A 13043-nucleotide genomic window follows, 5' to 3' on the forward strand; every position below is an offset into this window, starting at 1 on the left:
CTCGTGATTTACAACCCATCCATGCAAAAGTTTTGTAAATAGACTTCATTTAGTATTTCAAATTAGCAAGATATTTTCGCAAAATTTTACGTTTTTGCGTTTACGGGGTGTGAACTAAACAGGGCCTTAGTAATATACTCTCTCCGTCTTAAAAGGTAAGTCATTTTATTTTATTTTAAATCAAAATAATCTAAGTTTGATCAAATTTATAAAAAAGAATACTAACATCTAACACATCAAATAAGTAAATTAAGAAAGTATATTTTATAATGGATTTAATTATTCTCATTTGACATTCAAAATATTATTATTTTTTTCTATAAATTTGGTTAAATTTGAAACAGTTTGACTTAGAACAAACCAAAATGTCTTACATTTCAGGACAAAGAGAGTATTGTTAGACAAGTTTTAATAAAACTTTGTAATGAAATTTTATAAATATAAAATGTAATCTGGCAGTGTCATTACGAGAAAAAAAATAAGAAAAAGTTTTACGAGAAGAGAAGTTTCATTCAATAAATCTAGCCAACACATTTATCAATTTCTTAATTTTGATAAAGCTATGTACTGAGACCGGGGTCGATCTCTGTATTTGTTACTCCCTCCATTCTAAATTATAAGTCATTTCAAGAATTTTGGAGAGTCAAAATTTTTCAAGTTTGACTAAATTTATATAACAATATAATAACATTTATGATACCACTTAAGTATCATTAGATTTTTTGTTAGTTATATTTTCATAGTATATTTATTTGATGTTATAAATTTTTGTGATTTTTTTTATAATTTTTGTCAAATTTTGAGATGATTTGACTTTTCAAAATTTTTGAAATGAATTATAATTCGGAACTAGGGAGTAGCACCATTGTAAACGTCCACGGCCCGAGTCCTTGACGCACTCGTATCGCGCGGTCAGTAGAATATATAGCGAAATACCTGGCCCGGCACGCTTCCGCATCATCAACGCATCGCATCGCGTCCGCATTCTCCAGCCTCCGCCTCCCTCCCTCCGTCCTCGCCGCGCACCCTCTCCCCCCTCGATCTCGCGAACCCTGCTGAGGCAGGCGGGCTAGATCCCGGACCCCCGCCATGTCCAAGCCCTGGGGCGGCCTCGGCGGCGCCGGCGCGTGGGCGCTGGACGCCGAGCGCGCCGAGGAGGAGGAGCGCGAGGCCGCCGCCAACCCGCCGCCCGCCCCGGCCTCGGGCTTCCCGAGCCTCCGCGAGGCCGCCGCCGGCAAATCCAAGAAGAAGAACAAGGGCACCACGCTCTCGCTCTCCGAGTTCGCCGGCTACGGCCCGGGCAGGCGCCAGGCGCCGGCGCCGGAGCCCAAGGGGCTCACCCCGGCGGAGATGATGATGCTGCCCTCGGGGCCCAGGGAGCGGTCCGCCGAGGAGCTCGACCGGCCCCGCGGCCTCGGCGGCGGCTTCCGCTCCTACGGCACCGGGGACCGCGGCGGCGGCGGGTTCGACGATGACGGCCGCCGCAGGGGCGCGGATCTCGACATGCCCTCGCGCGCCGACGAGGATCGCGACTGGTCCATGAGCAAGAAGTCGCTCGCGCCCGCCGACTCCGGCCCGCGGAGCCGGTACGGCGGACTCGGGGGCGGCGGCGCGCCCGCGTCCGTCGGCCGCGCCGACGACGACGGCGACTGGTCGCGCGGGAAGAAGCCGATGCCGTCAGGGCCGTCGCGCTACCCGAGCCTCGGCGGCGGCGGCGGCGGCGGCTTCCGCGACTCGCCCGTCTCGACCGACTCCTCCGACCGCTGGTCCCGTGCCGCGCCCGCGCCCACCAATGGCGAGCGGGACCGGCCCCGCCTAGTGCTCGATCCGCCCAAGCGCGACGCCTCCGCCACACCTACACCACCAGCTGAGGCGGGGCGCAGCCGGCCGAGCCCATTCGGGGCCGCGAGGCCACGGGAAGACGTGCTGGCCGACAAAGGGCTGGACTGGAAGAAGATGGAGACTGAGATCGATCAGAAGAAGACTAGCCGTCCTACCAGCTCACAGTCGAGCAGGCCAGAGAGTGCTCACTCGTCACGACCTGGGAGCCCCGGGTCACAGGTACCAGCTGTGGGTACTGAAGGCGTGCCGAGGGCACGACCAAAGGTGAATCCTTTTGGTGATGCAAAGCCTAGGGAGGTGATTCTACAGGAGAAAGGGAAGGATTGGAGGAAGATTGACCTCGAGCTGGAGCATCGCCGTATTGATAGGTATGCACCTAACCTGCCTCACATTCACATACCATTCACCCTTAACCAGTATTGCATTACTGGTTAAGGTTTATAGTGCTGCTCCCTTTGATAGACTTCGGCCTCATTTTAGCTGGGACCTTTGCAATGTTTACTCATGCTAGTTAGCATGCACATATTTTCCAAATCATCATCTCGTGGCAGGTTCAACAAATCACCTAACCACAAGTTAGTTTACTATTTCATTCATTTATCTTTCAAAAGTGGTGTATGTGTTTATCTTTATCCTGGCAAAAGAGGCTTGCATTGTGCAAGTAGTACATGAGTTAGGAGGTGTAACCAATTTGTTTCTGGTGCTTGAAAATTCAGCAGCATTATGAATCGTATAACAAATAACCTGACGAGAATTGTGCAATGTTATTTTTATCCACAGTAATGGATATAACAATAGTCGTACATAATTCTGAAAATAATAACACTGGCTTTTGCTACTTTATTAGTTCAGTTTCCCCTGAGCTCCCTAAAGTCCGTTAAATAAAATTTAGTAATAAATTCAGTATTTGTTTAGATCTAACAGTGCACTCTTATTTTCACTTATTTTTTGTTCCAAGTTTGTAAGCATACATTACAGTTTAAATATAATTGCTAGCTGGTTTTGGTTTGTTAAAGCTTTGTTATTTATTTCTTGTGCTGCTGTTTTGGTTCCCTTGACCGGTTTATTTGAATGAACATGCACATATATACTAAGCATGTATCTTTATAATTTTTCTCCTAATATTTGGTGTTGGAATGCTTAATTTGCACCATTCTGCTCAACTGATACTGATAATCTACTGTATTAACTATTTTGCTTTCCCTTCAACAATACTTTAACTATCATTTGTTAAGTCAGCAGTTTAGATATCATCTTTTCATTTTCAGTTTTAGTAGTCACTGGAGTTTTGTTGGAATGATAAGAAATTCAGTAAAGTTCATGTTCCGTTCCATTGCAAAGGGTTTGTGTTTCTCGTACAAAACCTTCTGTTTCTTCTGCTTAGTGCAGATTAAAATATGTTTTTTTTTCTCATCTCATATGTTTTATAGTGTGCTGCCACATATATGTAAAATCTTATTTGGAAAGCGTGATTATGTTATTTAGTTGAGTAGGTTGCTACCTGGTCTTTTGAATGGTTATCTACTGGAAGTACTCCCTGCAGTCACATAAGTGACATTTTGGGGTTGCCGTAATTGAAGTCAACCATTCAAATTTCAGTTGCATATTGCTTTTTATTTGTTAGATTTTGATATTTGAAAATGGTATGAGTGGATTTGTCCTGAAATGTAGTTTCATAGAAATATAGTCCTATTTGTTACGGAAAATATACTGATCAAAGTTGTGTTTTGGTGACTGTTGATGTTCAAAACATCACGCATATGTTATTTGAGGGAGTATTTGTGTCACCATATTTTAGAAACTGTGAATTTTAACAATTTGGAATTACATCTTTGTGTACCCCCTGCTGATTCTCTTAATAGTCATCATGATGTATCAGCACTCGTGAGTCCTGCCACTTATGTTTATCCTTTACCCTGTTAGTGCCTGCAATAGTGTTTTAGTTGAAGAAAAAATTGTAACATGATAATTGAATAAGCATTTTTATTCATGAATAGGCAAATAAGCACGTCCTCTGACAATTTCCAAGTTTTTCATGACAAGGTTCTGTTCTCTTATTGTAATGCCATAGTTGACACTAGTCAGTCATTGAAAGGTGGTTAGCATTTCCATGTACTTGGTTAGAATGAGCACTGAATCACAAATGTTTGTGTTTTAAGATCGTCTGATGCATGATTCATGTCCAAACACAATAATTTTATCAAGATTTATTCTGAGTTCTGGTTGAAACTTTTCTTTTCATTTGGAGAGCGCACTGCCCTTCAGAATGAACTGTGCGGACTGCAGTCCTCAGTAACTAGTCTTGAGAGGCTTAATAAAGATAATACTTTAGTTGAGATATCACAGTTTATTACCTTTCTTTTGTTTGTTGTGCCATTTAGACATCTGTGGTTTCATCTTTCAATAGTCCATCAAATTAGTTGCCTATTTTCAAGTGATCCGTTTGGTTTATTCTTGCACCATGCATTGCTGAAGTAAATGGAGTTCATTAGTTGTCTTGTTTAAATACATAAATATGTATCCCCACTCACACAGAGAGATTTTTTCCTCCTATACCGTTGAGAATAATTTGGGGCCCCAATAATTTTCCATTTGATTTGATGGACACATCACACTCACACAGATTCATTTCCCCGCCGGTTGAGAATAATTTTCTTCTGATTTGATTGGACACATTTTTCAGACCGGAAACAAATGATGAGAGGGAGTTGAAAGAAGAGATCAATCTACTTAAGTTGGAACTAAATGAAAATGAAGCCAAGATGAGTGAAGACGATGCAAAAAGTTTGGCTGAGAAGATAACTCAAATGGAAAAACAGCTGGAGCTTCTTACAATTGCAATGGATGACAAGATCAGATTTTCGCAAAGACCTGGCTCTGGAGCAGGGAGGGTTACAGCATCTTCGCCAACAAATCTTGCAGATGAATCCCAAATAAAGGAGTCCATGGAAAGGCCAGGTTCCCGCAGTGGCATGGATCAATATTCAAAACCAACTGAAGAAAGATGGGGGTTTCAGGGGAGCAGAGATAGAGGCTCTTTTGGTGGCAACAGAAGTTCAGACAGGTGTGTTCATTTCTTGATTTGTGCCTGATGTTATTATGAGTTAGTTCATTCCAATAAAAATTCTACTTACCGTGATTCTTCGCATTACACATGCACATAAATTAGTGGTATGGTCAATGATTACATCATGTTTTTTAAGAGAATATAAGTGTTGCTATTCTTCTTCCCCACATTATGTTTTTTAGGATCTGGAAGTTTATGAGATTACTTGCCATTTTTCATCAGTTACTGTTTAGATCTCTTTTCAATTCTATTACTACGAATTGTTCTTAAGATTAGGCATGAAATTTTAGTTGTTTCTACATATGAAGTATAAACTCTGTATCCACCTGTCTTTCAGGTCGTCGGGAGGACAAAGATGGTGAGCCGTTGCCAGCCAGATTTTTCACTTCGTGTTTAGATGGAGCACAAATAATTTATGTTCTTGTTGCTGCTTGACTCATTTTGTTTGGCTTGGAAGAGGGGAGAGGATCGTGCACAAAACAGATTGCTTTGCACTAAGTTGTTAATTACCACCCTTATGGTGGTTCGTCTATTTTGTTTTTTTTTTTCTTTGTAAATTTTCTTTTACCCTCTTCCATGTCAAAACAAGTGTGACAACCTTTCATAGACTAACTATTGTTCTTGCTTCCTGCATGATTATGCTGTAGCATTCTTATTCAAGGGCTTGTTTGGATAGGTGTGAATTAAACCAAATCTCTTCAGATCAGTCGGGAAATTTCCTTGCCGGGTGCTTTATATGCGCACATATTTCTAAAGCTGATGTGTTTAGCTCAGTTACCAGCTGCGGACGACACCATCCTCTCTTCGTATGGAGTAGCTGTAGAAGTCCATTAGCTATCAAATCTTTGCTGTTCTATGATCGTTTTGCACGGTTTCCTTTGTTAATATGAAACGGTAACCGAGACGATGACACAGGCGTAGATTTTCCCATCAAGGTGAAGGTTGCTGTCACGCGAATCGTTTGTTAATATGGATGCATCACCAAGGCACCAGCTGTGAAAACTCGTGTATGACATGTAAAAAAACAACTCTAAGAAGAAACTGCTAGTTCATTGCGTCTTTGGAAACCTCTTGAAAGGAAATGAAGATTGGCCTAAAAAATGGATGCAGACCATTGCATGGTCTTTCGAGGATATACAATTTATCTCAGGTGCCATGCCTCAACATATTCTTGTTTTTCGAGCAACTCTAATAGTTTGATTTTCTCTTTTTTTCTTTCCATTTTTTTAATATAGAAAATTGATGGTGAAAAAATTTACTCCAACAAATTAATTTTTTATCTCCCTTTTCTCTTTATTTTTTCTCAATCCCCATTAACATCTCCACAATCCCAATAGAATGGGGAGACAGCCGCGTCTCCCTTTCCTCGTCGCTTCCTCGTCCCGCCGTCGCCTCCCTGCTCGCCGTCGCCTCCCGCTGTCGCCATGGCCGCCGACGAGCACGCTCCCTACCAGCCGCCCGCCGTCGCTGCTCTGCGCCATGAACTCCTCGAGGCGGCGGAGGAGGAGGGGGGCGCAGCGCGCGCCGCGCGAGGAGGAGGAGGAGAGGCGCCGCGGCGGGGTGTGGCGGAGGAGGCGCCGGCGCCGGCGCCGGCGCGGCCGCAGCCTGGGCGGCAGCTGGTGGCGGCTGTGCCGGGACCACGGCGACGGCGGGCCGCTGATGTTGCTGGGCGAGTTCCTGGACATGGAGCGGCAGCTCGCGGGGGCCGACTTCCTCTGCGACGGCGCCGGTGCCTCGGGGCGTGAAGCCGCCGTGGCGGCGGCCACCGCGCTGTTCGAGGACGGCAGGTTGCGGCCCCCGCAGCCGGCAGCGGCTGCCGCGGCGGAGGAGCGCGGGAGGTGGCGACTGCTGCGGGCGTCGGAAGGCTCGTCGTCGCTGGCGCGGCTGCCGGTGCTGCTCACCGGCATCTGCAGCGGCGGCGCGGGGTAACAAGCAGACCAAAACCGCGAAGAAGCGGCCGGGAGGCGGCGCGCGAGGGCCCGGGCCAGGCGCGTCCCCGGCGGCGCCGCCCGCGGACCCCACCGGGAGCGGCACGGCGGCGGCGGCGGCGGCGTGCTGCGTGGCGCGCGCGCCGCTCTGCGCGTGCCTGCCCGTGGCCGCCGATGCGTGCAGGAAGCCTCCTCTGACTCCGTTTCTGCGATCGGAGCGGCTGCCGCGCGGCCGCCGCTGCCGCCAGGAGACGTCGCCGTCCGGCGGGCGGGGTGATCTTGGCTCTTTGCTGCAGGCTGCAGCTATAGCTACTGCAATCTATCTCAGTTCACCAGTCCTAGCGATATTTTGCCCGGTCCCTTTCAGCAGCCAGAACGCGCGAGATCCGTCGTCAGGCACGAGCTTGCTTCTTGCCCATCGTCGTTCTCGGACGCCGAGGCCGGGGAGTTCCTGCCGAGCACCGCCCGCAGGCGGGCAATGGGCGGGAGGAGGGCCAGCCCCAGGCTCGGGCGCACGACGGAGGAACACGACGGGAGGGGAGGGGAAAGAAAGAGAAGACCGGTTGACCCACGTGACAGAAAGAGGGAAAGAGAAAAATCTAACTGTTGGAGCACTTTTTTTTTATAAGTTGAAAATAAAAAAAGAGTTTTCTCTATATGATACGAAAGAGAAAAGAGAAAAATCAAACCGTTGGAGTTGTTGCTCAGCAGGAGGCGCTAGGCTTGCTTCGTGTTCGAGTTCTTGTCGGGAGTCGGACTCGGACCGGCGGAAGCGCGTGGCGGCGACCGCCTCCGACTCGAATCCCTTGCCCGGGGACGATTAAAACCACTCCATGCCTCCATGCCGATCCCGTCTCGTTCCTCGATCTACAATTCCACATCCATCCTCCCACTCGGTCCTCTTCATTCTCCCGGCGTCCGGCGAGAGCGAGACTCTCTGCTCGTTCCCCGCGCGGCGGCGAACCATGGGAGCCCTTCGTCGCGCCGCCCCCGTTCCCGGCCCCCGCTCGTTCTCGAAGCCTTCTCGGGGAGCAGCAGCGGCGCCACCAGCGGCTCGCAGCGCGATGGCGCGGCGGGAGCCGGCGTCGATCCGCCGCGCCGGCGCCGACCGGAAGCTCTCCGTTCCCAGCAAGAAGTGCGCCAAGCTCGTCCGCTACAGCGTCGCCGTCGGGATGGGGGCCGAGCCCGTCGGCGGCGGCGACGCGCCCAAAGCCCGCCCGTTCGTGAAGCGGGCGCGGACCGTCGAGACTGCTACCTGTGCGGCGGTGGCGCGGGAGAAGAGGTCGTCGGCTCGCCGCGCCGGCGCTGGCGAGCAGTTCTCGGCGCCGAGTCCGAAGCGCGCCAAGGTGGCCCGCGACGGCGTCGAGACGTCCGTCGACCCTGCGCTGGGGACCCTCCGGAAGAGGATGGCCGCGGAGCTCGACGCCCTCCACGTGCTCCTGAGGAAGGCGGACCTCTTGTCCAGCGGCAAGAATGGCCGGTCCATGGCCGCCGCCGAACCGCGATCGGAAGCGCCGATGGAGGCTTCCATCAAGACGCCGCCAGCGAAGCGGACAAAGGTGTATGATCTCGCCAAGGTCGCTGAGTTCGAGAGCCCGGAGGACAAGAACGAGCTCATCGACATCTGCGGCGGCGTCTCCCTTGAGAAGGCGGGCGAAACCGGGAGCAGTGAGATCAAGGATCCCCCGGAGGACGACAACGAGTTCATCGACATCTGCGGCGGCGTCTCCCCCGTCGCGGTCCTCAAAGCTTCCCCTATTGTTTCCCTCGAGAAGGTTTGCGGATCCGGCAACAGCCCGAGCTCAAGCAGCGACTCCGGAAGCTCATCTTCGAGTGATTCAGATTCAGACAGCGACTCAGAGAGTAATCCCAACGAGACTGTCGGCCTCCCGGTTCCACAGGCGGTCCTTCCCGTCGAGGAGAACGGAACATCCGCGCAGCCAGCGCCGGAACCGGCATCGGAGGTGGTGCGGCGTCGTACGGAACCAGAGAAGCTCCCCACGGCCGCTCTGATCGCCAAGGCGAAGGTCCGCCGGCAGCTACTGGAGATGGAGAGGGCGGCGCTGCCCGACGAGAGCATCCACCCCGGGGACCTGCAAGATCTCTGCATCGCGGAGTACGGTCGTCCCGGCATCATGCGACTGCTCGGGCTCTTCCTCAAGGCCGACGCGTAGCAGAGCGCTGCAGATGGAGCAGGAGTAGGATTAGGATAGTTGTAGCCATTCAGTGATGGCTCCTCGGCTATGCATGTGTAACTGACGTGTGAATCCTGATGTGGTATGTGTTGTTGTGCCAAGCATGTAACCTGAATCAAGTATCACCTGAGAGCAAATGTCTGAACTGATTTATGTTGTGCCGTGTAGTTTTAGGTAAACAGATGACAACCCGTAAAGACCGTAAACGCAAAAAAAAATCATATTGAATATTTCGACACATGTATGTAGTACTAAATGAAGTCTATTTACAAAACTTTTTGCATGAATAGTCTGTAAATCGCGAGACGAATCTAATGAGCCTACTTAATCCATAATTGCAACAGTGGTGCTACAGTACCATCCGCTAATTATAAATTAATCATGAATTAATTAGCATCATTAAATTCGTCTCGCGATTTACAACCCATCTTTACAAAAGGTTTTATAAATAGATTTCATTTAACCCGCCGAGGCCCCCGCCCCCGCGCCCACCAAGAAGAAGAAGAAGCCAGCGTCGGGGTTGCCGCCCAGGAGCATGAAGAAGAAGAAAGAAGAAGGGCTCGGCGTCTGCTTCCTCTACCGCCGGGGTTGCAGCTTGCTGGCCGCCGTGCCGCGAGGGAGGGAGGAGGGGCGTCGCGGCGCGAGGGAGGAGGGAAAAGGGAGGAGGGGCGCCGCCGAGCTCGATGGCCGCGCGCACCCGCACGCCCGGTGGAGAGGGAGACGGACGCCGCCGCGCCTGCGCGGGCCTACGCTGCCGGACCTCAAGGGCAGGGGATGCCTGCGGAGGAAGGAGGGCCGCGGGGGAGGAGAGCTCCGCCGGGGAGGGAGGGGGCGCGGCCTCGCCGTCCGCGCCGCCGGCCGCCGCCCTGGCCGCGGAGGCCTCAGCCGCGGAGGGCTCGGCCACGGAGGGCTCGGCCGCGGAGGCGGCGAGCTCGGCCGCCGGGGAAGGTCGAACACGGGCCTCCGTCTCGAGCCGGCCATGGACGCGGCGGCTCGAGCGAGGAGGGAGCGCGGCGGCGGCGAGCTAGCCTGCGGAGGCGAGGAGCGTGGGCCGCGGCGGCGAGCTCGGCCGCCGGGAAGGTCCGGCGCAGGGAGGGCTACCGAGAAGGACGGCACGGAAGAGGGAGACCGGGCCGCTCGCCGGCGGAAGAGAAGCATAGGAGGAGAGAGATGGACGGGGTTGAGGGGATGGGGTGGGTCCCACTCGTCAGTGACTATGCAAAGGATGGGTAGTTTAGATTTGTGTAAAAAATGTTGATAATTGAGGTATAGAGGAGAGAAACGAGTGCAGGAAAAATAGAGATAGAGTAGAGATTCTTCATGACTAGGCAAGAATATTTTTTTTAAAGGAGAGAAATAGAGGAACACAGCCGGTACTTCCACGCAAGAACCAAAAAAGAAAGGAAAGTAATAGCCGGTCGTGAGGGTACGAATGCGTTTGCGTTGCCGGGCCTCTTCGTTATTCTTGGAGACTTGGACACAGGAAATTCTTGCAGATCATCAGCTGCCTGGATGTGGATGGTACTGGACTAGCCGGCGGTCAGCTCAGAGATGTCCCTACTAGCTACCGTAGAAACAATGCCAGACACTAGTCCTCTTACCCTTTCGTCTCGCTTGAAGGAGCACCTGGTGTTTTCACGCTTGTTGGCGAAGTTGACTATGAGATGTAATTGTCTTGGTTGTTCCTTTCACGCTTGCTGTATACAGAAGTTGATACTTCCCCGATATTCAGAACAGGTCAGGAAGTGCCACTTCATTGAAAGATACAGTTCAGTACTGTATAGCGCAAGTGCATATCATCACATTGTCTATATATATATATATATATATATATATATATATATATATATATATATATATATCATAACATCATTTTCTTTAAAAAGAAAAATGCGAGCCCTCCCCCCGAGCCCTCTTCAACGGACTCGCCTCCCCGCTCCCTCATCCGCCGTCTCTGTTGGCCGCCGTCGCCGCCGGTCGGCGGCGGCGGCGGCAGCCCCGCCGTCGCTCCCTCCTCCCTCTCCCTTTTCCTACCTCCCCCCTTCTCCCGCTCAGACCCAAGCCCGTGTTGCCCCCTTACCGCTGACGCTATTCCCGCCGCCGCCGGGCTCGACGCTGGCTGCCGGAGGCCAGTTCCGCGCCGTCCGCGGCCGGATCTGCCCCTCCCATCGCCGGATCTGCGCTCGTCACGCTCGCTGCGCTGCGCCGGGTGGGGCCCGCCCGCCTCGCGTCGGCGGCGCGTGCGCTGCGGCGGTCCGTCCCCCGCATCCGCCGGCCTCCCCGCCGACACCGCGGCCATCGCGGCCTCCGTCGTCGCCTCGGCCTTCGCTGCGGTCTTCTCCGGCGTGTCCTGCCGCGGTCTTCTCCCATGGGATGCGCCCCCCTTGCCGCCCGGTCACCGCTGTGCCTACGCCTCCGGGCCGCCATGGTTATCGCCCCTAGTGGGCGGGTGTTATCGCCATAAATTAGCAGGGGTAATTTATGGGTCGAAAGCAAGATGGGCTTAAAGCAGAAGATCAAGAAGACTTGTAAATCGGCTCCTGCGTGAGCATCTGGGCCACATAGGCCGTGTATCCTTAGATTTAGTTTAAGATTAGAGATAGAGTCCAATCGGGACAAGATTAGTTTAGATTGTTTCACAAGTCTCCGGACTATAAATATGTATCCTTTGCTATTCGTAAAGGAGAGCGTCATCACGTCTCGCAAAACGACAACTCTCGGCGCATCGCCACCCCTAATCCTAGGGTTTCATCCAAGTAAACGCCATGCTGCCCTGATTGCTTCTTGCGATCAGGGCAGCATTGTTCTTATTTTTACCTTGGTATTAGTCGTACTGAAGCGTTTTTGATGGCGAGTAATGCTAGTTATCTTGATGTTCGTAGCATGGCTTTTAGTAGATCTGTTGTGCTTCATTGCTTATCATCTACGAACATTATGTTGTCTCTGTGCAGTCACATTTCAATCTCATGCTAATTCTTGTCGCATAGAATTAGTTGCACAGAGACAATACCCTGCTTCTTTTAAGTTTAATAGATCCGATCTGTTATGGTTTGCTCTTATTCTTGAGAGTTGGCGTAATATCTGCTAGGTTATGCCTTGCAAACGGATTGGATGATCCGGTGGTGTAATAGATGCTCTATCTTAGCCTTGATAGGGATTGTTCCGGGAACTGGCTCTTGCTAGTTCTTAGGCCTCTGTCTTGGGTTATGGTTTAGTTGTCTGTTATGTTCGCTAGGCCTAGTCACGTGTAGGATGTTCCGATCTAGCGGTGAAGCTGTTACCATCGTAGATTAGATTAATTAGATTTAATTGAAGCAGTTTCATAGTTATTTGATTTATTCATCAATATCTAGATAGATACAGATCCTATCTGACACCGGGACTCGATCGGCTCTTTAAAGCCGATGCAAGAGTCGTCCCAGGGAGCCGACCACGGCTCGGACTTATGTTTACACGTGTCTTTGTACGCAGGAAACTGTTTCGGAGCACGTTTGCACCCTCCTGATCGGGTATAGGTCAGGTGGCACACCCGGCTTTCATACATTCTCCGGGCGCGTGACGGAATTGCGGGCCGTCGACGAGGGAGCAGTGCCTGCCAGCGCCCCAGCAACCTCCCGGCTCTTCGTGTTGCCCATCGCTGCTCACCGGTGGGTTTCGACTGACAACACATTCTGGCACGCCCGGTGGGACCCCTCTCGGCAACAACGTCCACTGCAACAATGACTGGAGCTCAAGATCAAGAACCCGCTCCCAAGCCCGTCACGTATGAAGAGCTCTCTCCTGAACACAAGAAGAAGTATGATGAGATCAAAGCTCTGCTGGAAGCCGATCTCATCGGCTCTTTTGAGAGGACCCGCAACCATGGCATCAGGTGGAAGGGGTTCTCACCAGAAGGTGTTCTTGACAATGTAGATCTGTCTGTGCCATCAGAAGAGCGCACCAGAGCCCTGTGTCAGGAGATGAACTACATGGTGGCCCATGCGCTTCATCGGCACTCTCAGAGCCTGATGA

The 13043-nt window shown here is 51.3% G+C and overlaps 2 protein-coding genes across 2 annotated transcripts; both read left to right on the top strand.

Moving 5' to 3' along the window:
- The first annotated feature begins 955 nt into the window (after positions 1-955).
- On the top strand, positions 956-5584 carry LOC120656304 (eukaryotic translation initiation factor 4B1-like). Its single transcript, XM_039934352.1, has 3 exons — positions 956-2210; positions 4526-4906; positions 5247-5584. The coding sequence occupies exons 1-3, from the start codon at positions 1090-1092 to the stop codon at positions 5269-5271; spliced, it is 1527 nt and encodes a 508-aa protein (XP_039790286.1). The 5' UTR covers positions 956-1089; the 3' UTR covers positions 5272-5584.
- A 613-nt stretch (positions 5585-6197) lies between these two features.
- LOC120656305 (uncharacterized protein At3g17950-like) lies at positions 6198-6894 on the top strand. The gene has a single exon (XM_039934353.1). It carries the CDS (start codon positions 6248-6250, stop codon positions 6836-6838), a length of 591 nt encoding a protein of 196 aa, XP_039790287.1. The 5' UTR covers positions 6198-6247; the 3' UTR covers positions 6839-6894.
- The last annotated feature ends 6149 nt before the right edge of the window (positions 6895-13043 follow it).

This window comes from Panicum virgatum, chromosome 1N (assembly GCF_016808335.1).
Source record: "Panicum virgatum strain AP13 chromosome 1N, P.virgatum_v5, whole genome shotgun sequence".
Taxonomy (NCBI): Eukaryota; Viridiplantae; Streptophyta; class Magnoliopsida; order Poales; family Poaceae; genus Panicum; species Panicum virgatum.